Source organism: Platalea leucorodia, assembly GCF_965183815.1.
Source record: "Platalea leucorodia genome assembly, chromosome: 17".
Taxonomy (NCBI): Eukaryota; Metazoa; Chordata; class Aves; order Pelecaniformes; family Threskiornithidae; genus Platalea; species Platalea leucorodia.
The window spans coordinates 223,182-249,357 of NC_138839.1; the positions used below are offsets into that span (position 1 = coordinate 223,182).

The 26,176-nt window shown below is 43.6% G+C and overlaps 2 protein-coding genes across 17 annotated transcripts in view; both read right to left on the reverse strand.

Moving 5' to 3' along the window:
- PER3 (period circadian regulator 3) overlaps positions 1-17,760 on the reverse strand; it is a 29,601-nt gene extending 11,841 nt beyond the window's left edge. For 6 of the 16 annotated variants that reach the window (XM_082329247.1, XM_082329248.1, XM_082329240.1 and 3 more), the window contains exons 1-18: positions 17,010-17,680; positions 15,664-15,815; positions 14,942-15,057; positions 13,870-14,071; positions 12,761-12,809; positions 10,887-11,029; positions 10,424-10,502; positions 9,588-9,694; positions 9,159-9,315; positions 8,088-8,193; positions 7,528-7,653; positions 6,652-6,778; positions 5,376-5,520; positions 4,647-4,774; positions 3,993-4,178; positions 3,105-3,356; positions 1,822-2,558; positions 539-716 (exon numbers count right to left, since the gene is read on the reverse strand). In XM_082329247.1, the coding sequence (XP_082185373.1) occupies positions 539-716; positions 1,822-2,558; positions 3,105-3,356; positions 3,993-4,178; positions 4,647-4,774; positions 5,376-5,520; positions 6,652-6,778; positions 7,528-7,653; positions 8,088-8,193; positions 9,159-9,315; positions 9,588-9,694; positions 10,424-10,502; positions 10,887-11,029; positions 12,761-12,809; positions 13,870-14,071; positions 14,942-15,057; positions 15,664-15,815; positions 17,010-17,299 (3,280 nt within the window). In that variant the 5' untranslated portion in view covers positions 17,300-17,680. The other 10 variants (XR_014230090.1, XR_014230091.1, XM_082329243.1 and 7 more) reach the window with 7 other exon arrangements.
- Positions 17,761-17,889: 129 nt separating this feature from the next.
- VAMP3 (vesicle associated membrane protein 3) lies at positions 17,890-22,722 on the reverse strand. The gene is made up of 5 exons (XM_082329255.1): positions 22,636-22,722; positions 21,054-21,135; positions 20,184-20,342; positions 19,429-19,480; positions 17,890-18,623 (listed from the first exon to the last, which is right to left on the reverse strand). Coding segments are annotated over exons 1-5 (315 nt in total). The 5' UTR covers positions 22,638-22,722; the 3' UTR covers positions 17,890-18,603.
- Between the last annotated feature and the right edge of the window lie 3,454 nt (positions 22,723-26,176).

Below are 26,176 nucleotides of genomic sequence, written 5' to 3' on the forward strand. Positions count from 1 at the left end.
TGAGAAATGCTAGTAATTCAGCACAAAAAGTAAAAGAACACCAGTGTATTCTTGCGAGCTAGTTCTGCAATACAAACACAGGTACTCCCAAGATGATTGCTCTAGCAAGTGATTACTACCTACTGAGAATTTAAAGATAGAGTGCATTCTATTAGGTTAGTCAAGACCTCCAAAGCTCTATTTACTCTTCTCAAAATTAATTGGCTCAACTTCTCTGCTTCTGTTTCAAGAGGTCCTGCTCTAGGCAAATGTACCTTTATTCAAACAAGATGTAAGCCAGTATCTAATACAGAGAAAAGTGATAATGAGCAAAACGAAAGTGTGACTTACAGGTTAAAGGAATAGCTTCTTACATTCCCATTTCCAACTACAGTGACTGAAACAAACTTGGCTTTAAACACTGAAAGTTGATGAAAAGTAAAGACTACAGATCCTCTTACTCGGATTTCCCATTACAGTATCTTGTTATGAATTACCAACATGTCAGAAAGCCCTCTAGCACCAAAGCACCAAACATCCACATCTTGAACTTCCCTACCTGTGCCACAACCAGAAGTCTCATTGGAGCCAGAGCCTAAAGAACCAGATAAAGCTGATCCACTGCCTGATGCTGCTGAACCTGTACCCGACTGGGAGTCCTCATACAGCAAGTGGTCAGTAAATTCACCAGAAGCACAATGGCTAGCACTGTTACCACTATCTTCTGGATCATTGTCCTGAAGACAAAAATCAAAACAAACACATCCATGGAAGTCACTTTAAGTTTGAAAAAGGAAGTTTGTGCATTTACTGAATTTGTCACATGTTGACTAAGTTCTCATATCAATTCAATAGGTTTGGAGTTTCTAGTTTTGAAAATGAATGGCGGTCTAGAACTCAGGATAACAATCTTCATGGGTGAAATCAAGAAGCATCTGGATTCTAGTTTACTGGTTTCTGCTGTAGATCCTTCCCCACTGGGTCAAGATATTGTACTGTTACATTAAGTTAATATTTTCTGCTGACAAGAGAGCAGGAGTCAGTTCCCTTCACGTCCTGTTAGATGGCATGAAGCAGCCACACACATCAAGCAATGGTGCACTACAGGGAAAATGAGAGAATCTTCCCCTGATTCATTATGTGACACACACTGCTTCAGCAGCTACAGGTACACCAACTCCCCTTTCAGGACCCTACCCTGCAGTTTCAGCTGATCCAGCCTTTCCAGCCCAATCTGGATTCAGGAGCCAACATTTTTTCCTTGCCTGCAGAGCTCAGATTCCTGCCTCTGAGTTTACCGCGGAAGTTGGAGAGGCCTTTTCTATGCCCATGTATGGAAACCGACCCACACGGATCCCTGTTCTTCGTTCATTAGCTGCATCCCTGGGAGACAGAGGGAGTAATTAGAAGCGTATCTTCCCTTTGTTTTGGTTCTCCACAGAGACTGTGGGACTGGGTGAAAAAGGATGCGAATTGCGCAGTGCTAACCAAGTTCCACATGCATAAAAGCCCCAAACCCCAAATTCCTGCCGACAATTTAATTGAAAAGGCTGCTGCCAAAACGCTGAGCAAAAGCAGCTTGTGGCAGCCTAGACCAGAAGGCTTCTGTCATTTGCTAAGTGCCAACACTGTACTGTTACAAGTTCCCATGGGTGCAAGTATAAACAGCTTTCTCCGCCTCCTGTGCTATTTGTGCCCTGCAGTCTACATAGCACAGCCACTGGAAAAAGCAGCTAACAAGATCTGGTGACCCGGAAACACAGATCATCATCACTGGTTTTGGTGACTGAATGCCATGATAGTCAGAGTTTCTCCTGTACATTAAAAATTCGTGTTACTTACACATTTAGCTTCTGCACGTGCTTTAACATCAGTACTAATGGAAAGCTCCATAGGTTTCGGCAGCTCTTCTTGAAGCAAATTCAGCTGAAGTGGGGAGCTGCTCCGCGAGCTACTCAGCAGTAGGGCCTGATTACGTTGGCCCTCTTGCTGGTCCTCCATGGATGTGGCAGAAGAGGCTGGAAAGGGCTGATCCACGGAGTGCGGTGCTATTGGTGATGGAGCAGGAGGAGGGGGAGCTGGAGGTAGTGTAGTGCATGGATATGAAGAGGGGGGATAAACATACTGAGGGCTAGGAAGAAAGACATATTGAGGCATCTGAGCATACATGGGGAAACTCTGAAAAAATACAGCCATAAACGTGCCTATGTTTGGGGGATAAAGTGCTGGGCATGACTGTGCTTCACAGCATAGCTGTGATGATGGCATGGAGTCAGGTGTTAACGAGTGAAGGGCAAGCTCCTCTCCTACAGAAGAGGCTGGAAAACTAGATACTGGATCCGAATAGACAGGCAATCCCATAGGAGGAAGGACATTCATACTGGAAGAGCTCAGACAGGACACCTCTGAGGGAGAGAATGACTGTTTCTGAATTGTTCTCTTCTCACATGGAAGACTATTTCTATTTTTACTAGAAGAGTGGCTATCTGAGGACTGTCTCTGAGGTTTCTGGCGCTTGAATTTTCCATGTTTGCCTTTTTTACAGCTAGCTGGGCTCATCTGCTTTGAAGGGGAATCTCCTAAGGAGGAAGAAAAATAGACACATTCACTGAAATGACAGACCTAGGGGGAAAAAGAAAAAAAGAAAGAAAACAGAGGAAAAAAAAAAAGAGAAGAGAGGAAAAACATCCACATAATTGAGTGTGGATTATTCGGAGAGCTGACTTTCCTCTCGATAATCCTTCCATACACTACAGTGATGGATTTGCTGACATATCTACAATATCTTCCTTCATGTCATCAGTGTTCTTATCAACCATTTTGGCTTATCCCAATCAGATCTTTCACATTCCTCCAAGGGGAGACAATAAACTACTTGGGATTTGCAGGGTTTATTGCAATAATTATCTGCTTTGTAAAAAGTCTAAGATAGCGACATCCAAGATGGAACAGACCTTCTGTGTGGGCAATGCTGTTTGTCAAGCCTTGGCAGTTCAAAGGAAGTATTCTGTTTGCAGCCATAGTAAGATACTTGCTAAATCATACAAAGGAGACCCAGACTCCACTGCTAAGTTGGTCTTTGTAAGTCATCTAGTAAGTCTTTAGTTTTCAAAGCTGCTGCCTACCTTGGCCACTGGAATGTCTGTTGTTACTTCTGCTCCCCTGTTGAAGGTAAGTCCTAAATGGAGAGAGCAAGATCCTCTGGCGGAACTTGTCAACGTAGTTCTGCTCCTCCTTTTGAGTGTGGGCTGACAACGTCTCTTTTGTTAGCCCAACTGGCTTTAAGTCCTCAGGTACCACAGTGAGACTCTGAGCATTCACAGGAAGCAGCTCAATTTGTTCACTTCCAACAGTAGTATCCTCCATTGTAGTCACTTCTTTGAAGAGGGAAGAAAATAAATCACTCTTTGCTCTGGCCTTCTGGTGTGAACTCCCACAACACCCCGAGGGTTACACAGAAAACAGTCCCATCTGAGCTACCGAGGAGATACAGGCTGCAGAGGTGGGGGGACAAAACACCCTTTTCACTCAAATATAATTACACTAGCATCAGCTGAGCAAATTACTTCACATGGTCTGGAAAACTTCAAGTTCACTTTGAAGTTAGAGGCAATTCTTTCGTCATACTTTCTTAGTACAACAGCAGTTAAATACTCATTTTTATGATTCTTTCTGCATTAAAATGAAGTAACATTGGCCCATTAGTCATTTTTATTTTAATCCTCAGTGGCCAAAAGCACATTGTTGTGTTTGAGATATATGTGATGAAGTTAAAGGGGAAAGGATACTGCACTCTGTTAAAACTAGGTTTTAGTAAAATACTGTAAAAATTTCCAGGCTAAAGTTTTCTTCACAGTGTCCCTAAAAGTACCTTAATTATATTTAAGAATTCATATTCATGAGAACGTATCTCAAATGGGCAAAAATTTTTCACTGTGTACTTCAGTCTGGAAACATTGTATAAATTTAAAAATCAGTGAGTCAAGACAGTGTTTTGCAAGTGTGAACAGTACCTGATTCAGGGTGCGGGACATGCACTATAGTGCTGCTGTAACTGCACTGGCTGGTGACAGATACCACACTTGGAGCCTTGCTGGACAGGGTCAGGTCTGCCAGAGGAGCTCCCACCATGCCTGCAGTTGCCTGGTCTTTCAGCGTCTCTTCCCGATCAGCAGATATTGGAGTTTGGGAATTAACTGCTGAAAGGATAGCAGTATCTATTGGTAAATGACAGTTTCCACATAGAATTTCATTCCAAGCACTATGCTCTCAATTCATCGAGTCTGACTGGTTCAGAAACAAACAGTAACTATGCAGGCTATTAAATAAGACAGTCTTATATACAAATAAATGTAACATTCATATGCCAGCGCAACATCAGCACATACTAAACGTGGCAACAGAAGGTTCATTTAGCAACAACAAACAATAGTTCTTTTGATGCATTCTACGTTCAAAGACTTACAATTAAGCATAAGCTACAATATTAAGATCTAGACAAGGTAAGCAAATATTTACCACATAACCAAAACATCTGTGCTGTTAGCGTGACAACAATTTAAAAAGTGGACATAAACCTTGGAACGTACAACAGTGGCATATAAAAAAAAATAAAAATACACCAGTTGTTGCAGTTCTGTTATGACTGTCAGTATACTTTGTGTTACCTTCCAATGCCTCAACTTCCTGCTGACTTTGCTGGACTTGCTTATCATCTTCTGAAGATGATGATGATGTATTTGCAGAAGATTTACATTTCCTTTTCAATGCTGGAATACTGCAGCTCTCTAGATATCTGAAATAAAAGCATATGACAGGAAGCTCTCCCTACTTTGTGTTTTTCCTCCATTTGGAGAGACAAACATTTGAACAATCCAAACTGGAGATCCAGGGGTTGTTAACTAGTATGTTAAATTCACTGCAGGAAGCTCTGGACACATATCTGCTTTCCAAGGAGTATTTTAAATAAAATCAATCAATTACTCTTTAAAAAAAAAAAAAAAAGACTGGGTTAAAAAATACCAAAATTTTATAAGTTATATCAACTTTCTGTTTTATATGGATGTTCTCAAAGTGTATATTGAGAAGACATTGACATATTATGCCCATCGACATTATCTTGAACTCCTATTGCACCAATAGTGAAACTAGCAGTAGGCAAACATCAATAGTCGCAAACAGAATCTTAGGCCCTAAATTATTCCTTACTGTGTAATTCAGATGGACTGAGTACTGGGATGGATTGCCCAGAGAGGCAGACAACTTTACAAACAATCCCAAATTTATCTCACAACTCAAAACCCAGACAGTTTAGACCAATGCAAACTGCTTGGATATTTACCTTCCACCCATTAATCTTAAACTTGTATCACTAAAATCGCTTCATAGTTTATTACCTGATGATACTATCAACACAATTGATCTGCTGATAGGAAGGAACACGTGGAGTCTTCTTTGAATCATCATAAAATGAGTTGCCTGGTTCTTCTGTGCTATCACTTCTCAACGTCTGAAGAAAACAGGAAGCAGTGTGCCTCTTCCCTAGCAAAGAAGAAATCCTCAAAGACTCCTCTCAAAGGCATCATAAACACTACTCCCACCAAGACACACACACACATATATATGCATACACTGGGATACATATATATCCTACAGGGATATATAGCCTATGATAGCACAGCTCTCATTACTAAGTTATTCTGCATTTTCATCTCAATTCACATGTTTTTGAGGCAAGGGAGGGAGAAGAGGAAAGGATGCCTAAAAATAAATAAAAAAAACCCCCCACACATAACACCTTAAACATCCACTCAGAACAACTAGTAAACAAAGAAAACAGCATAGGAAAAAAATATTGTATTTAAATTGTAAACAAAACTGCAATTAATATTACTCTTCTCTCAATTTATACATCACAGAATCTAACTTGTTATTTAACAGTAATTTACAGCGTTTTACAGCATAGATACGCTGGTCAGAGTAGTATCAACATTCACAGTGCAGTCATCTTATCAAGAAGACTAGGAGTTAATTATAACTCTCATAGAGAGTATCACAGTGCAAAATGTTTTAATACAAATTCCTATGACATTTGAGGAAGCATCCACTTTTCTCCATATATTTGTGCTAGGTACTAACCACAAATAATGTGCATTAGCAGAATATTAAGCACTCAGTAACTAAACCGCTACTTCTGTGGGAAGTGGGGCAGTGTTTTCCAACCTATGGATTGTTTCTGAGAGTCCACGTAAAGTAAATAGGGAAGCTTCCATAGTAGACTTATACTTGCTACAAGCAAGCCCGCATTTTCACTAGAAAATGTTAGAATAAAAAAAAGTAAGATTCTATTAACCTAGAAAGAGACAGATATGTTCCTCCATATCTCAGGGAGCAGTTAGAATGTTATTGCACCTGCTGAGGTTTTTAGGGGGTGGGTTTTGGGGTTCTTTTTGTTTGGTTGGTTTGTGATTTAAAAAAAAAAAAAAAACCAAAAACCAAAAACCAAACCAAACCAACAAAAACAACAAACACACACACCAAAACACTTCCCACATTTAAGCCATGCTAAAATGCTATCTTAAGTTCTTCAGCATAATACCAGCTAGCCAAACTCACGACTACAGATGTACAGGAGTTCACGTTACCTTAAGGATCATAATGACATTAGCTTACCTCCTAGCATTTCTGAGCTCACAGCCTGTTCATTTCCACTCTGTGGCTTGCTCCTTGAAGCAATATACAGCTGCTGTCCCAGATTCTTTATTCGGTTGACATCTGCACAAACTTGTTGCAATGTCATCTTGAGATATGTAAAAATGTGAAGTCAGAATAAAATTAATAAAAAGAGGCCATAGGAGACTGTTAAGATGGGCTCAGGTTCTTGTATTCTCCAAACTGAAAGGGAGTAGACTGTCAGCCTAAGCCTGGTATCTACTGGTATTTGTAAATTTAATGAATCTAATTATCATGGTTAATTTAATTAAATTAACTCTGATAAAGCTCAAACAGCCTCAACATGTTTTAATATGATGCAAGCCTTGAGAGTGGGAATAAGCTGATGACTTACCCAGGAGCTTCACAAAGAAATTAGGTAATTGCAATGCTTGTTTTAGGACAGCACTGTTTCCACTCTCTTCTATAGTAGTCTACACTGTACCTCTAGTGTCCTTTTCAAAACAAAACAGAAAATCCCAAGCAAACAGAAACCCCTCCACATGCATCAATCCTTTTTCTGGTTGCATGGTTCTTCCACTTTTCTCTCTCAGTCCACTGGTTCTTTGAGAAGGCCAACCTTAAGCAAGTCTTCAATTTACTTTAGTGAACTACCATAGTAGTTATCTGCTCATTTTAGTCAGCAAAATTAAGAGCAAAAAACAAAAGCCAGTATTCAATAATTGACCAATTTAAGTACATTTAGCTTGAACATAGCTGTATCTTCCCACTTCAGTAAAATCCGTAATGAGTAGTGCATATGTACACAGTAAAAATTTTCATTTTTAAAACTATATTTTTACTACTCTGCAGGCAGTGACACATTTATAGACTTACTGGTTCCTGTATTTCCTCTGCACAATTCCCATTGGAGTCACTTGAAGATGCTATGCTGATATAGTGCTCATAAGAGCCATTGCTTCCAAGGCTTCCATAACCACTGGAAACATTGCTGTGAACTGGCTGTACGAGGAGAAAAAAAAATCGTAATTAAAAAAATCATCCTTTTAGAGAACAAAAAGAAGAGAACAACACACTTTGCAACACAGAACTTTAAGTAAACAAAGAAAATTAAGTGAAAAGTCACTATTGCTCTGGGCTCTGCCACTTCTTTGGGAAAAATTCTCTACCATGCTTCAAGCTGTTTCAGGGTGCAGATTTATCTTTCAACATAGAGACTTGGCAAATGTGTCAAACAAAAGTATTTTTTTTTCATCAGGTGGGCTACCCAGAGCCATATTTTTAATGCTGTCACACAAGCCTGTCTCCATTTAGAACTTTCCTTTCAGACCTTTTAAAAGATCACCCCCAAAGTACTCTGCTAAACCAACTCAAATTTCCTTAGCCTCTCATTCAGAAGGCCAGCCAGTGTTTTGAAATTCTTTCATCTTCTTTACCTGCAGAAGCAGCTTGTAAATTTGTCCTTGCAATTCTCTTATCTCTTTCTCAACGCTGCTTGTTTCTTTACTTCTTGCAGCAAAAACATCTTCATTCAGAGGGCTTCTGGAGAGAGCCAACAAAATTTCACTATTAATTTTAATTTGGTGAAGAAAAGGCAGCTATAAACAGAGTCAGAACAGATTCTTTTTTTAATCATTATTTTATTTTGACTGCTTTGCTGAATCAACACAAAGGGATGTCATCTGTTCCACTAGCGGCTCTGCTAGGGTAGCGGGGCAGTGCTATGAGAGCAGTGCTTCATGTGAAGCCCCAGGGAAGTCAGTATGCGAGCATAGTGACACGAGTTAAGGTTGACAAGCACCTATGCCTCTGCCTCCTTCACTCAGAAGACAAATTCACACCCCATAAAATCTTGAATAAAAGATCACTTTGAAAAGTCAAAAGGCCATCCCAAAAAGCCATTTCCTAGAAAAGAAACTAGGTAAGAGGTAGGCAGTCATATTTCCAAATCTCTTGGAAACTAAGGAAAAACGTCTGAAAAATTAACTTGCACATTCAATACTAATTGCATTTTTAAAAGAGGTTACCTTGGTAAATATTTAGATTATTCTGGAACATTCACGTGATACAGAAAACAAGCCAAAAATTATTTTGGCTACATGTCTGTCAATTAATGGTTTTTTTTTTTGTGAGCCAATCATGAATGAATGTCAACTAGTTATTTGTTAAAGTGATCTACTTTTTATGTTGCATTTACTCAGCTTGTCTAAAACTGATATTTTGATTTAGACATGTCCATTGTCATGGTATTTGGACATCAACCATGTGCAAAAACATATGCTTAAAAAAGCTGGCTTTGCCTTTTACTTCAAAGTAATTTACTTGTTTTCATACTTAATAAACAAGACTAATGCTGTTTCGAAGGAATGGGCTGCAAGACAGATGCTAGGTAGTTATCGAAGACTGCAGGAGCAACATTACGTCTCTAGTTCAGTACTGAGACTGTTTTGTTTTGCAGAGTATTCAATGAAAAGTACTTTAATAGATCAATTCTACAACTGACTTACGTTCGGACTTTGTGTCGGCCAATGATGAACACTACTTTCCTGCTCCAAGGATTCACAAAACTGGACCAGCTCGTATCCAGTATGACATAATCCCCATTTTGAGTACAAAATCTAATAGGCAAATGTTCAAAAGGGGGTTGGCCAGCAAATTTCAGGACTGAAAAAAAAAACAAAAAACAACCAAACAAAAAAACCCAATCAATAAACAAGGTTTAGTTTATGTTATGACACAGTAGTGCAAGCACAAACACTAACAACTGGGGTCCTTTAAAACTTTGGGTTTGAATTTGCTTTGATCTCAAACTGGTTGCTTTAATTTATTAATTCATTTATTTTTGTCTGGACTGCAGATCAGTCACATGTCAAGCAATATCATAATGAAAGAATGTTAAAACTGGTAGAAATTCCTCTTACAGCAACTGTACTTACTTTTCCGGTGAATAGCAATCATCAAAGGACGATCTTCTGGGTGCAAATACATCAGTATGGATGTTCCAATTAAATCTTGAGGTAAGTAACCCAACAAAGGCACTGCTCTGAAACGCAAACACATTATCACTGATTACAATATAGTTTTGAGTATTTACATCCTTAACGTTTGCTTGTCAGCGAAGTCCCCATGCACGATCTACAATGGCATGAACTAAGGCTACAGAACACTTTCCAGCCCATCAAATAATCCTCCAGTGCAATGCAGACGTGTAAATACCAATGACAAATATTTCTGTGCCTGGAGATCTAACAGGTTTTCACATTTGCAGGCAGTTTTGTGCTTGTCTATATGCAAAGAAAAAAAAAAAAAAAAGGAAAAGGGAAGTTGAAGAAACAGGTCATAGGCAAAATGTCAGTAAGAAATCTGACATGGATGCTGCAACGTGTGTTGTAAAAACACTCTTCTGCTTTCCAGGAGACAGCTTTAGTCTGGCCAAATTTATTTGAACACAGCTCAGTACAGCTGCATCTCCACTCTGTGACCCCCAGAGCTTTGCATTGTGTGGGATTTCCACTGTCTGTGTTACCACAGGTCCCCATTCCCCTGGATAACGAAAACTGACTGCAGTTCTGTTTAATTCACATTTTAAGTCAACAAAGGAGATTATGCTAGATGTTTTTCCATGAGTGGACTAACACAGAACTACTTTGTTTAATTAACTATTGCCAACTGAACAGTTCAACTACTTTACTTGGATCTCCAGCTGCATCACCAAAGGATTTTTTGCTGCCTCTCCAAACACATCTCACAGGTCTTAAGTCTCAAATCTCACCTGTCATCTATCTCAAGAAAAACACATCCAGGGGTGTGAGTGGTGGTGAAGATTCTTTTATCCATAGGAATTCGAGGAGCTAATAGAAAGATAAATATTTACTGAAACAAAATATGCACTAAGACAGAAAATCTAACCATTACTTTTGCTCATGATAGAGAGTTACTGGCTCCTGAACTTTTTAATTGTTCACTGCTTTCTGACCAGTAACTTATAGAAACATTACAAATTTTTAGGGGCTACAGACGTCTCTCAAATGTAAAAATAGTGAGAAGAGGTCAAATGCTTCGGGGCCTTGCAAAGAAGGCACAGATGCTCTGGATTCGCATGCATGCACACAAACACAAACTGGAAGTTACATGGGTGAGACTACCCAAGCACGAGTTCTAAACAAACGAAGCGGACTTTCATATACTGCATTTTCCTGTTGGCTTGTTTTTTTCACTGGAGTCTCCTGACTTGCCTTCATATCCAGAGTGAATTTTCTCAGCCAAAGCTAAGCAGCAGGATTCTGCATCCACATGGACAGAAGTACACACATGGACCAAGTACGGGGTGATTCGGAAGGGGTAACAACGCGTTTCTTGTTCTTGATCTTTACCACCCCTGAGGAAAAGTAAAAGGGATTAACGCACTGCTTTCAAGACTCGGATACTTTATGCCAGGGCTGAGAGCCCTGCACAGAGAAGTTATGCTGAGTGCACAGACCCAGATAATCAGAATCTCCTGAGGTCCTACGCACACTCCCTTGCAATCCAAGGCCAACACACTCAGCAATATTGATCTCGCTCCCCTTAAAACCATGTAGGTGTTTTGCCTCCAATACTCGCATTCAGAGGCTGTTCTAGAAATGCCATCACTCTAACGTTTAAAGGCTACCTTCTAATTCTCAGTCCAAATGTATTCACAAGAACCACTCATTTGGTCTTGTGCTCACCTTCAAGTTAAACAGTTATTTTTCTGTTTGTTGTTTATTCTGTACCATTTTTAGGAAAAAAAAAAAAAATCTGTCTCAAGTTTTGTTTCACTGACCGACATAAGAAAGACTCCTCCAGCCTTGGTTCACAAAAAGTTGTTGTTCTTTCATTGTCCTCCTCCCATGAGAATTTGTCTTGCTAGAACATGTGTGAGCAGTAGCAGCACACAACATTCTAGATGAGATCTTAACCAGGGCTTTCTAACAACTGCAATAGTGATTGCCTGTTTCTATTGCAAGTGCTTTTTCACCTGTTATAATTGCCGTATCTTACCCAGCTCTGACAGAAAGAATTGAGACAAATTTTTGGACATTATCACTTACACTAAAAGTTACTTTCTCATTCCACACTTAGTTTTGTAAAATGTTTCTAGAGAGAAGTTAAGTGTCATAAAAACTACTACTGACAGCTCCCCCTTTTGGAAAAAAAGATACAAATGGAAACTGGATACAGCAGAAGTTTAACCCACAAAAAGCCATTTTCATACTTAAGCCTAGTGTGTGCTTGTGAAAAAATATTTTTTACTCATGAAGCCTACATAATCAAAAGGATCTGTTATATAAAGAGAGCTGTCATACGAAAATCTGAAGAAAAACTATTGCAAAATGTTTATGTATCCTACAAACAGTTCCCCCAACTCAAAACTGATACCTGTCCTGCTATATTTATTGCAAGTACCCTTACACAATTCAAGGTGATTTTAGAGCTCAGGTTTCTGAAATACAAATGAATGAGCAATTATCGATTGAAAGACGGACTAAGTATTATATCTGCTCACAAGTAAAGAGTTCTTACTGAAATCAAGAGACCACCCGAGCCTGGAACAGAACTGCACTGCAGATTAGAGGCCAATCTCAATTTTTTTTTTCTTCTTTTAGCACTAAGATTAGCCAGGCACAAAGCAACAAACTACATCCACAGTGACAGCAAGTAGTGTCTCATGATTCAGGTCTCATACTGGGACTCAGGTGACTGAGTTTCTGTTACTGCCTCTGTCACAAACTTTTGAGCAATCTTAAGCAAAACACTCTTTGCCTCCATTCTCAAACTGTAAAAGAAGGAGCAGCAATTTTTCACAAGATCATTCTTCTCCTGCACAACAGTACTGAAGGAAACTGACAGGTCCAAAAGAAACATGTATGAACAGCCTTCCTTCTATCCCCATGCAAGTTTAAGCATCGCTATGGGAAAGATACCCAAAGTGTCCTGCTGGATGCCAATATTAAACACAATAAGCCAATTTTGTAATGGAGTTCCATGAGCTCACACTGGTCAGTTGTAACAACAGAACATTCTCTTTGCCCAGTGTTGTACCCTTTGCCCAGCCTTCACAAACATAAAACGGTAATAATGTACTTGCCTGATCCTGCAGAAAAAGGATTTCACCTGGGCATATTCATACAGAGAAGCTAATAAGAAGAACACACATTGAAAGTATCAGTTAATATCCTTAAAAAAGGCCACACCTATCAGAACTATTTTAAACTCAGAATTCTCCAGCCTTTCTGAGCAAGGCCAAAGTCTCACAACCTGCTCTTTCTTAGCTACTGAATTAGCTGTTCAACAGTCTGCTCCCACCTCAAATGTTCTCTCTCTTCTCCAGCCCACTCACTCTTGGAGAAATGGCTGACCTGGAACTAAAGTCAGAGGAAACACATATGCTCTAAAAAACTCCTTTCCCCAGTGCATCACTATGGAAAGGTAAGGCAAGAATTCCTGGCTTTACGAGCCGTGTACCGAAAACTATATACAGCCAAGAGTTATGGGGAGAGGAGAATTCAGTAACAGTTCACAGCAAGAAAATAACAGCTCCTTAGGGGTGCTACTGCTCTGCTGGGTAGGCACATGACTGGCTCCCAAGTTGTGGAATCCCTGGCACGTTAGCAGCCTCTGATGTCTCACATTCTTTGGTAGCAAGAATTTTGGACTTCCCAGCTCTGATGCCAAAACAGCCCCATGGCTAGGTGGGCACAAGGCACGGCCTTAGCATGCGAGCTACACTTGAATTGCTCACAAATAACAGAGGACTAAAAAGTCACCAGTTAGGCACATCCAGCACTAAATAGCAAGTCAGTTTAAAATTTGGGTTCAGTGAGCTATGTTCACAGCAGGCTGCAAGTGGATCATACAGACAAAGCACCTAAGCAACCGTAAGATGTAGATTAAACAACTTTAAGCTCACAATTAGACCTTTATTTTTTTTTTAAAAAAGCAGCATTGTTTGGAATGAGTAAGATGGTACACAAAACAATGAAGTATCTGCCTTTTACTTACCCCAAGTAAGAGTTAAGCCTCTAGGAGGCTAGCTAGGACTAGCTGCATAGCTACCTAAGTTTTCAAAGCGGAAAGGGATTAAGTGTGGCCTACGTATATTGCTAGCATAAACATTTAAAATGAACAATTATTCTAGCCTCATTCTGCAAAGACAGAAAGACACATAAAGCATTTAAGAGCACTGCCAAGTCCCACCTGTGTGACTTTCCATGTTCCAAAGTGGCAGGTGGGACTGATCGGTGTGTGTGTAGAACACACTTACATCCTGAGGGACAAGCAGCTCTACAAACCGGGAGGAGTCCAACACTTTCTTCCTACAGTTTAGAATGGATGCTGCCTGCTCAGAAATATGCATTATGCGCCCAGAAAGCAACGAAAACACAGCCACAAAGGTGTCCTGGAAAACAAACATTGTTAAAGGCAATCCTCTCCCAATACATGGTAGCAATATTGTAAGGATAAAAAAAAAAACAAAACAAAACCAACCCCCAAACAAACCAACCAACCCAAAACCACCACACACCACAACCTAAGACAGAGGTTCAAAAATGAGTTCTTAAGTTAGCGTCCCATTAAAGTTGTGCGTGAGCTACTACAATCTCCAATGTTATAGTAGCTTACTCATGATTTACAAATGCTAATAAGACTGCAATATCAAAACTGAAACAGATTACAGTGATGCTTGCCATTGTCCAGAATGACTGGTTATCACTCCACACACTTCTCCCCAAATTTGAGTATTCACCACAATTCCACATACAAAAACAATCTGAGAACTTTTCAAGTAGAAAGCATTTGCAATATTTCTGATATTCTCAAGAGATATTATTTCCTTTGAAGCAGAGCCAGAAAGCATGACTTATACTGCAATTCAAGAAAAAAAAAATAAAAATCCAGGAGTACAAACAGAAACCAAAGTCCCTCACAACTATGGACTCGATCAGCTTTGAAAACATTGTGCTAAGTCTGTCTCAAGAGATTACTACGCTGCAAATGAATTCTCAAGTAAGACTCTCAAAGAGATATTTGTTGCTTCTGGCAAAAAAAAGAAAAATATGTATTTCTTCACTGATTGCTGTTGGGTACCCTGCGTCAGCACAGATAAGAAGTAGTCTTGATCTACCTTTAAAAATACAAAGGCCTGTCTGGCTAAAACGTAAAGGCTTTTCAATTTTACACATTCTGTTACTATAGAACGATATAAGGAATATAAATAGAGAGTGAAATGGCAAGTGACAAACTTCTTGAGCGTGCCCGAATTCCTTACAGTGTTTTTTGGAGTGTGTTCAGATGCAACTGCCACCAACTCTTCTATGCTGTATGTCATCACATCTGTCTGAAACACTCTTCGGTCATTCAGAGCCTGGAAAAAGTCATTGTTTGCTAATTGGAAGAAAAAAAAAAAAAAAAAAAACAGGAAAAGCAAAACAAACACAAGGAAGTCAGTAAGAAGACTATTTTGAAAGTATTTCTTACAGCCCTCGTACTTTTGTCATCTTTTTGGTGAAGTCCAAGGTGAGGTTAGGAAGGTCTGTGTAGTGACAAAGGAAAAAGGAATACTGATTATGCTATTGGAGTGACCTATTTATGTTACAGAAAATGAGCATGAGGAAGTAGAAAGGACAGAATACGATGGCAGAAGAACCATTTTATCTACTTATTTCTGTTGGAAAACACAGACTATCCAATAGTTTTTCAAAGTGGGACAGGAATGCTGTTTTTTCAATGTACACGGAAAATTATTAGTAAGCACCTATTAGCTATAGGATTCTGAAGGAAAGAGAAGCAGTAGCTGGACATTTCAATAGAAAAGCTAACATAATTATTTAAAAAAAAAAAACAAAACAAAACACAGTGCTTCAGAAAGTCAATTGTTTGTAGAATAACTGGAATGCTTTCATTTGTTTTAATGTTATTTGTTGCCAGACATGTCTATTCAAACCAAGCTGCTGTATAGCTTCTATGATTCCAGATTTTTTCCACACATACCCTGGATCTGTTGGACACACTGCAAGGCATAGTTGAGAGCACTGATGGTACTGGGCTTGCTGGAACTCCTTTTCTCTTCAGGCAAACACCTTTTCATTTCTTGGATCATCATCATCAGATCTCTGTGAGACTGGCTCCAATTCAGCTGCTCACTGCAAAACAGAGGTTAAACTTTATCGGAGACTTCTGGTATAGGAGCTTCTTTTCTGTAACTAATTAAAATTATTCACTAAATTACCATTTTCTGGGCTTGGCTGCAGAGTCACAGGATATCCAGAAATGTCCTAATGCTCACTCACTATATTTCCTGTTGTATCTTTCTCACTTCTTTGCTACTTCATCTTTTCTCCTCTACCTTCCTCCTTTCCAACTCCAACATCTCATGGATGGCAAAGCCACATCATAACCAATCTGCTTGCTAAGATACTTAGCAACTAAAAATAAGCTGATGTCTACTCTAGATTTCCTAAATCTCACTAGTATTAAAATAATGAATAGATACTGATTCTTTAGGTATAGAAGTCTTTCTAGCCTTGAAGTCTGCATCTGATTATAAGCACTTCAGGAAAATGCGAGGTCCTCAAAATACACCTGATACAAAGAATTTGGTCCTCATGTGATTCGGGAGTCTTCATTATACTTTTAACAGAGTTGTCAGCCTCAACAGCTGCAAGGTTATTAACAAGCAAAATCTCCCTCTTCTTACTTTTGCTTATTTCACTGACTGAAAAATAAGAGTCAATATCCTCAAAACGCAGATTGATTCTAATCCTACAGACGAGATATGAACACTGTTATTTTAAATAACTTTTGTCCATCTGGCACTTTTATTAGTATCATACTCTTTACTATATAAATCACCAAGTAAGTTCAAGTATTGCACGTTAACTTTAGGGGCCAGTTCAACATTGCGCATATTATAGCTCTTTTTCAATTAAAAAAAAAGAAAAAAAAAATAGCACCTCTTTGAATTTCTTCTAATTTCTGAATTTTGAGGAAAAATATTGTTAAAATAATTTCTGCTTTACTACTGCTAAATGCAGTCTTTAGATTTAAGTACATATAGAAGCCACAAAAGGGTCAATGACATATCTGGATCAGCCAATCTAAGAACGAGGCAAAGAGCTTATGAGGAACCACACAGCAGCAATCTAATCCACATTCAAGATTATAAACGTGACAGTTTGCGATTCAGGCAAGCTTCCTTGGTGTACTGAAGCCAGCGAGCCTCGAGAAGAACTCTGGATCACAGCTACACCAGGTCCTTGACTCCGACTTTAGCTCTCTACTTAACCACATCAATTCAAGCAGCAGGACAATCGCTTCTAGACGCTGTCACGAGTTACCTGTTAACTTTGCTTTGCCTCATGAAACTTCCAGCTGAACAGCCGTTTGACTCACAGCTGCAGAAAGCAGTTCTGCTGGAAGCTGGCCCGTTAAACCGTTTCGTGCTGGAGCTGGTTCCCGTACACGTCGCGCAACGCCAGCCCGCGTCCCCCCGCCGCTCTGCGCCCCGCCGCCCCCGGCCGGCAGGGCTGGACGCCTCCTCTCGCTCCTCCCCGGCCCCCGCAGACGCAGCCGGTGACCGACTCGCGCCGTGTTCCGAGCTGCCGCCTCCGAGTTTGCCCACGTCCATCTCTGATCCGCACAACACTACAACGCGGGGGCCTCGACCGCCCCGGCCTGGCTCCTCTGCACGTCCGGACCCTCGACCTTCGGTACCGGAGACGGGCCTCGCGGGTCTTCTGCAGGAAAAACAAACACCGCCTCGAGGGAGCGCGGGAGGAGCAAGCCCGCCCCTCGCCGCTGAGCCGGCCGGTCGCTCGGGCTGCGTCTCGCTCTCCTGCGCTACTCTCCGGCACGCACCCCCCCTTCTTACGGGCGGGCAGCGCCCTCGGCTCGCAGGAGCAGGCGCCGGCGCGGCTTTCACTCGAGACCCCAGCTGCTCCGGGGCGGCCGCCGCTTCGCCTTCCCGCCCCCTCCGAGCCCCCCGCAGGCCGCGCCTCTCCCGCCGCCCCCGGACCCTACCTGCTCCGGGCAGGGAGGGACGCGCCAGCCCCGCCGGGGAGCGCGGGCGCCGGGTGCCGAGCGGGCCGCCGCAGGCCGCCGCGCCCCCGCCTCAGCGCCGTTACGTAACGGCGGCCGCACGCGGCGGCCCCGCTCCCCCACACCTCGGCCACGTGCGCCGCGCCACGCGCCGCCCCGGACAGAGAGGAGGAGGCGGAGGCAGGGCCAGAGCTTGATTTTATTGGAGGAGAGGGCGCGCGGCGGGGCGGGACCAGCGGCCGCGGGGGCGCCACCGCGCCCCTCACGCGCCGCCACACGCAGCCCCCGTGTGCGCGCCTGCCCCGCCGCCACGTGCGGAGAGCGGCCGGCAGCGGGGCCCGGCGCGGCGCCTCGGTCTTCGGCGGAGCCCCCGCGGGAAGGGCGCGGCGGGACAGCTCCCGCTGCGGCTCCTCCCCGGCGGAGACAGCGACGCAGCGCCCGTGCGCGCTCGGCAGGAGCGAGGGCCTCGCTGCTCGCAGGCTCTTCCGCCGCTAGGAACTGCCGGTTCGCCGGGGGAGAGCGGGGCGGCGGCGCTCCCAGCAAGGCACAGGTCAGCACGCGGAGCCCCCGCAACGGCACCGAGGAGGGGCAGGCAGGCGAGGAGGATGGAGGATACATCCCACAACCGTTACAGCATCGACAGTGGAAATTCTAGAGCCAAATCCTCCTCACCAGCTCTGTGCCCCAGTTTATCAAGGCACTGTGGAAGTGGTTGGCTGTGCTTGTTAGTAATTTATGACAGGAGTGTCTTAAGGCAACCAGGTAAAGTTAGCTAACATTTCAGTAATCAAAGTTTCGCTTTAAACAGCAGTAAATGGGCTGAAAGTACGGCAGGTTTGAAGTGGAGAGGCTGAAGATGGGCACCTTCAGTTGATTTGAGTTTCTTCCCGTAACTCATGAAGTCACACTCCAGACTACAAAAAGAAGAAAAAAGTTGGACAAAGGATAGTCTCTTACAGCCCCTCACCACAATGATCCTGCATTTTAAGAATTTTTTAAGAATTTAAGAGACTAGACGTAGGTAAAGAAAGATTTAAGAGTCTCCCATGTTGGTTTTCCTAATTGCGGTTTTCCTTTGTGCTTGCACACTGATGTTTCTCACCCAGGACTACATATCTGTTGCCAGTGGTTACTGTGGCATTCGTCACTGTATTACAGCACAAACTTCAACATTGTCCTCCCATGAAACACTTGGGGATTACATGAGAATTCAAACCAAAAGACTGAACTATATGCTCCTGGCTTGCTATCCTGACCCAACATTAGCATCATTTCATCCAGTGGCAAAGTCTCTGCTTGAAAAAAAGCCCACCTACTATGGCAGTGCACTTGGAACTGCCACACTGAAGAGGATTCATCTAGCAAGAAGCTGGGGCAGATGAAAACCAGTCCTCAGACAAGGGAGGAATATGGTATTTCTCCTTACACTTCTGCAACATGCAGCTGTAGAAGCCAGGAACAACCTTGGCCAAGTCCTGGCCATCTTCACTTTCACCTGTTTCACTCTGCACAGGTGCCCGAGACTCAGCTAGCAGAGCTCCCACAGGGGTGTCGGTTTACCACTCACTGCAGGCAATGGTTGTTAAAGCAGTCACTGCTATTTCAAATTCATGTTGTATATATTCTCATTTGAGTATCCTGGCTTTATTTAAACTATGCCAGTGAATTAACACCATCTATTCCAACCCTATGAGAAATCCCCATTTTGGTGAAACTTACCAATAATGATGATGATGATAATGAGAACAACAGCTATCAATATTGCCCACATCTGTGAAAAAAGCCATACAACACTTACTACAAACCATGCAGCAGCATTAACTGGCCTTGAGGGTACAGGAAAGCAGCCCCTGCAAGGTACTTCTACACCGTGTGCTAGATCTAACACGGCAAGCAAAAATTCCTCAGTAAGCAAGCCTGATCCACCATTACCACTCAGAGATGGCAGGCTGTGCACATAGGCAAAGCAGACCAACAAGTTCTTTTCCATTGTGGCTCCATGCAAAGCCTGTCTCAGGTGACTATACAATGAAGAGTAAAGAACTATTAAACATCATTTCTACTCTTACCCTATACCACATCTTTCACTGTCTCTGTTGCTGACCAAAGAAGATTCCAACCTTTGCCAACAGCTACAAGTACAGGAGCCTGAGTGAACTCCTTCTAATACTTCCCGCACATTAACTCAACCTATGCATTTTTGGCCTTTTTCTTCCTGTTCCCCAAAGCCTCAGATTACTGAGGTGTTCCCCTCTGGCCATTACCATCTTTTAGAGAAGGCCTTGCGTCAAGCAGCATGGCTGGTAATCCAGCTTTTGGTTACTTCACCTAACCACTATGCCATGTTTTAAAAATAGATGCTATAACTTAAATAACATTTGCTAAAGTCACTTCTGCTTCTGCCTTCTGAGATGCCGATTGTAATAGCGTTGGCTGCAATACTGCACAGTGTTAAGTATACAAGCCATGGTTACCTTACAGTTCTTCCACCAATACTTTCTTTTCAGCTTGGCTGCACTGGTCTCAAACTGGGAAGCTCCTGCTTGCAGTGCATCAGCACGGTCATCCAACTCTGACAGCTTCTGATCTCGCTCCAATACCTTGTCCACATTCACTCTCATGATGTCAACAACCTACATCAGTTTAAGGCTTACAGTAAGTTATCAATCGTACCACCCACTGTGGAGCTTAACTGCAGGCAACAGATAGCAAAACATGATACTCTTAATGTTCTCTTCTCAGAAGTAGGAGCTATTGCCATTTAGTATATCCAGTCATAAGCTTAAACTAAACCATAAAATTCCCCTGCGGCTGGAAGCCCCTAATACCTACTTTAAAATGTCGGTAGTGCCAGTTGTGCTGGCATTCCCTTAATCCTGGGAAATAATTCCTGACTTGCTTCAGAAAGAGTTGAGGCATATAAACATGACAGTCAACCATGTGTCAAAAAACACTGTTGGTAGCCAGCCTGGCTTTTGGACTCCCCAGGAATCTGGACATGTCACATTTAGTGGTCAGCCTTCATTGTTACTGATGAGAGAAAGGCTTGTTCTCTGTAAGAACAAAGGTTTTTATCTTTACTTATGCCAAATCCTCAGGCACCGACTTTGCAGCTAATGTTTGGACATTGATAACTTCTCTCTACTTCCCCACTCCAGCTGAATAGATTTTTTTTTTTTTTAAACTTTTGCAAGAGTTAAGATTACACAAGTATAATAAAGCAAGCTGAATTATACTAGGGATCCCATATAATGAAGGGGAAACTGCTTTGGCCAAAATATCCCTTTAGTTATATAGGTTTCCTGAAGGAAAATGATTACACTGCTATCAGACTAGACTTTTACCTCATCTACTTGGTGTTGAGTCTGCTGAAGACGACGATTACTGCCAGCAGCCGCATTTGAGCTTCCAGTGCTACTGGCTGACCTGCAGTAAAGAAAGTCATTGTTATTCTGTTTAGCTTTTGATAGGTTGTGGTTTTAGTTTTAAGTGGATATGCTTAGAGTACACAAGTTATCCGATATTCCTGAAAACAGGGAACTTTTATCCTAGGAATAAACACGGGACAGTTTCCTACTGAAGTGATGTTTTAACAGCTGACAATAGGTGTAAATCATGCAGCATCCCAACATCTTGCCAACAAATTGTTCGATGTGGTAAAAGATGGCAGTGGCATGCTAATACTATAGTTTACAATGAGGCATATGACAAGTCCTACAATGGTTCATAGGTTTCAAACATTCAAGAACTTGGGCTCAGGAGTGCTCTTGTTTTCCAATATGAGCACAAATACTAAGCTTCAAGCTACAGTAGTTTACAAACAATTAAATACAGAAACTTAATGGTTATCCTAACTAAGTGCTCTTCCAGTGGTTGCCTCTGTCTCTATTCTTTTGAAACAGCTGACATGGAGCAAGAGAAAGCACAAGAAAGAAAAAGCATTCAGCATATACAACAATTTACCTCTGGTCAGCTTTGAATTCATAACCTCAGGCAGTCGAGTTCCTTTTACCAGCTGCAACACTGCATCTTTGTAATGGATGCAAGAGCCTATGTACATACTTCTCACACCCCTTTCACTCCTTTACCAAGTGTTTGTTCCGTATCTCTAGAACTAGCTGTACTCAATTTGCTTTTCCATGTTTTCATTTCTTCTGCATCAGAAACACATACTGTTTAGTGCATCCTGATACTCAAAAGAGCAGCATCTGAGTATTGGCCGTATTTACACATTTGCACATTGACTTCTAATTTACATTTAGCGAGAACAAATGTATACACGCACAACAAGCAAACCAGGAAGCCTATGACAAGGCTCAAGAGTGCTCCATGTATAATACAATATAACTGCTCCTCTGTTTTGGCACTTAAGTCACCCTTTCATGCTGTTTTACTGCTGTTCCCAGACTGAAGAGTGTCGGAAATGAAACCTCTTCCTGAGAGCAGCGGTTCCAAACACAACAACACACCAGTCACCAGAAAGCTCGCTCTCAGTGCTCTGGCCACGTGGGCGGTGCTTTCAGAGAGACGCCTGGGGCTGGCAGAACTCCGCCTAGGTAGCCACAGAGCCACCAGAACAGGGCAGCCCGCCCGAGCAGAAGCCAAACGCCCTGGTACCCGGCCCGAGCGGCGGCTCAGGGCGTGCGGCCGGAGTGACGGCCAGGCTCGGCCTCCCGCCACCGGCCGCGCCCCGCGACTCCACGCACAGCCGCTCCCGGAATCCCCGCCCGCGGGCCGCGCCGTCCCAGGGGCACCCAGCCGACACCGGCCGGGCCGCTCCCGTTGCGCAGTAGGCCTGCCCCTGCTCCCGCCGCCACCGCCCGCCTGGGAGCGGCTGCCTCGGCCAGGCCGGGCCCGGCCCGCCGACGCTCCCCGGCTTCCCCGCCGGTGGGCGTCCCCCCGAGGCGCGCCGCGGCCCGCACTCACATCCTGCCGGCGGGGGTCGGACCGCTGCACGACGAGAGGGTCCGGGCGGCTCCCAACGGGAAGTGCGCACAGCCCGGGCGGCGCCCAGGATGTGACGACAGACCCGGGCAGGGCGTGGGAGGGGCCAAGGCGCCCCGGGGCGGGGCCTGGGGGGAACCACGCCTCCAAGGGGCGGTGCAGGGGTTAACCACGCCCCCAACAGGGGCGTTGCTCGGAGGCCACGCCCCCGGAGCGGGGCGGGGGCCGCGAGCGCGAGGTGCGGCCGCTGCGGCGGGGGGGGAGGGGAGGCTGTCACCGCCGCGTCAGGCGCCGCGGGGGGGGCGGGGCCTCTCGCCACCCCTCGCCCCTCACCCCCGTTTCGGTCCCACAGCGCCCTGAGGGGAGCCGGCCCCGGGCCGGCAGGCGTTAACGGGGCAATACAGGAGGGAGCTGCGGCCAGGCCGCCCGGTGAGGGCTGCGGGCGGGAACGTGGGCTTGGACGCGACTGTGGCAGGACCTGGTGGGCCGGGCCTGAGGCGCGGGCGGGCCGGGGGAGATTTGAGGAGAGGGCTCCCCCCGCCCCCCCGCCCCGGCTCCCCTCCGCTGCAGTGATTCGGTGGTGTTGCTGTGTCGGCTCTGCACCCCCCACTTGCTCTCAGCCAGTTTCTGGGCAGGACATGGCCTGCTCCTCTGGCCATCTTTTGTGTGTTAATGTGTCTTGGTGTACATTTCAGGGCTGCTGCCTGTGTGTGCGTGTGTGTGTGTGTGTGAGTGAGACCCCCCCCCCCCCCAGTTCCCTCTGATAGCACCCTCAGAAGTGGTGCGATTATGTTGCCTTACTAGCAAACAGTTGGCCTAAACTGCTGGGTCCATGTGGTGATTTTGAGATAGCATTGTGCTTATACAGTGGGAAAAGTCTGCATGCTGCTTTTTTTAAAAATCGTATCCGTGTCTTACATCACCTGAGGGCAAGTGAATGATGCGGAAGGGTGAAGGCCTGCCAAGGTAGGCAGGTTTGTTCCTATCTCTCTTGCTGGTTGTGAAGGGCTCTTGGCATGACCTAAGCCCAGAAGTACACCTGGGCTCATTGCTCAGAGACCTAGCAGGGGTTATGTCTATACTGGGCCTGGCTGGGATGGAGTTGATGCTCTTCATCACAGCCTGTACAGTGCTGTCTTTTTGATTTGTGACCAAAACAGTGTTGATAACACACTGATGTTTTGGCTGTTGCTGAACGGTGCTTGCACAGCATCAAGGCCTTTTCTGTTTCGCACGCGTAGGCTGGGGGTGGGTGAGAGGCTGGAAGGGGACACAGCTGGGACAGCTGTGCCAAACAGCCCGAAGGGCTGGGTTGTTCCACGCCAGATAACATCATCCTCAGCAGTAAAGCTGGGGGGTGGCAGTGGTCTTTCTAAGGTATCGAGTGGCTGGTGGGAGGTAGTGAGTGACCACCTTTGCATCACTTGTTCTTATTTTTGTTCTTTTCCTTTTTTTCCTTCACTTACTAAACTGTCTTTATCTCACCCCAGGCATTTTTTCTCACGTTTGCTCTTCCAATTCTCCTCCCCCATGCCGCTGGGGAGAAGGGGGGGAAGGTGGGGGAGTGAGCAAGCAGCGGGTTGGTGCTCACTTTCTGGCCAGGAAAAATCACCTAGCACGATGCTACAAGAGAACCCAGGAATTAACAGGCACGTAAAATGGAAAATTGGGGAAGTATCTGTGAGCAAATTGGGGAGTTAAATGCTGATTTATTCTTAAAGAGAAACATAATTAAACTTGTTTCTCTGTAGTCCAGAAGAAACTCTCCTAATGAAATCTCATCTGCTGTTGTGGTCCTGGGTTTGGAAGAACGAACATGTTCTTTCACAGACCAGATGATTAATTTATTAAAGCTGTTTTTCCCTGTTAGGCTAGCCTTGTAGTCAGGTACAAAATTTGCATTATTGAGGGTTGCCTCACCTAACCTACATATCTGTTCAGTACAGTAGTTAGCTACTACATCTCAGTTATTAGTATTACTGTGTTATTAAGTGTGACCTCTTAGGTTTCTGCATCTGCAGGCCTCTAATTCTACTAAGATTCACCTCCGCTTTGTCCACAATGTAGGATTTAGCATTCTACTACTAGGTGTGCATGGTTTCTTATGAAAAGCCGAGACACCTTTCCCTGAAAGTGGTTGTCTGCTAAAGAGGAACTGAAAATAATTTGATTTCAGAAAAGCTAGTTGTCCATAGATTAATACATATCTGCCATGTATATATACAATTATATAGAACTGCTTTAAGCTGTGTTAGAAAAGCTTATCAGAGTTGAGGCCATCTAAGGGCTGGTGAAATATTTACAATATGTAGTGTTATGTCACTTTACATAATTTCACAGAATGTTTCAGAATTTGATAAACTACAGCATATTGCCTTGAAAACTCATTTCCACCAAAACCAGGCTACTAGCTGCAGCCGGGCAGAACTTTTATTTTAAGGACAAATGGATTTTTAATGCTTTTGTGTAGCTGTAGTCATCTTGGCAAAACCTGTAATTTGAAGCTTGGATATTATGGGTAGATGGGCACCCAGCATCTGTGGTTCTACAACAGTCTTCCTTTCTGCTGTAGGAGTGTGGACAACACTCAAAAGGAAAAGCTTCTGCTTGGGGTGAGGGCCTCGGGGGGAAGAAACAGAGAGGGTGGCTGGCTTGTACAGGTTTTGTCTAGCAGCTGCCAGCGTGTGAGCCACTGGCAGGGTCTGGGGACTGAGCCGGTAGTGCAGAGCAGTGTCACAGTGCTCTGGGCTGGCCTCTGGGCTGGAGAACGACTGGGCTGGCAGTGCCATGCAGGGGAGCTGCAGAGCGCCACTGGGCAGCAGCACTCTTCAGCAGGAGACTCGGAAGAGTTTGCTGCCCAAGAAATAGAGAGTTCCTCCTAAACGTGCTGCTTTACACACCAGATGAAGGTTACACACTGGAACACAGCAGCAGAAAGGGCTGCAGATCCAGGGACTGTGTTGTTGCCTTTAGTGAATCCCACCATGCTCCAGGGGATGCACACCTGCTTGCAGGTAGACTGTGGACTGTTCAGATTCTAACCCATAAGAAACTAGATGCTACTTACAAGAAGGTCATGTAGTAGAAGAAACACATTTTTTTCACAGTTACTTACAGCAACTAAAGGACTCCATCACTCTTTTAAACTAGGATGAAAGAGACGTGTTTAAAAAAAGGCACACACTTTGTATGGGGAAATTTTCTTTGTTTTTAATTTACAGCAGAAAGAATATAAAGCATTCAGAAAACATTTTCCATATTTTAAGGGCAATTCAAAACATTTTGCATGGTTCCAGCAGCTGAGTTCTTCAACAGATCCATTGATTCAGTGATGCTTTACATGCACGGTTACAAAAATAAAACTTACAAAAGAGAAGACATCTATACTAGTTTTACATGCAAGTCTTGGGGACCCCCCATTGGGCACCAACTATTGTGTGGAACTGCCATAAGCGTGCAACCAGAGAGGGGGTTCATGTTATATTCTGTATTTCTTTCACACAGTATTACTGCTGTCGAATGT

What these genes read in the sequence shown, in the direction of transcription:
- VAMP3 (XM_082329255.1), bottom strand. An exon ending in CTCAACACCAAGTAGATGAG is followed by an intron (nt 20,343 to 21,053) that starts GTAAAAGTCTAG and finishes AAACTGATGTAG; the next exon opens with GTTGTTGACATCATGAGAGT. An exon ending in TATCATCATCATCATTATTG is followed by an intron (nt 18,624 to 19,428) that starts GTAAGTTTCACC and finishes TTCTTTTTGTAG; the next exon opens with TCTGGAGTGTGACTTCATGA.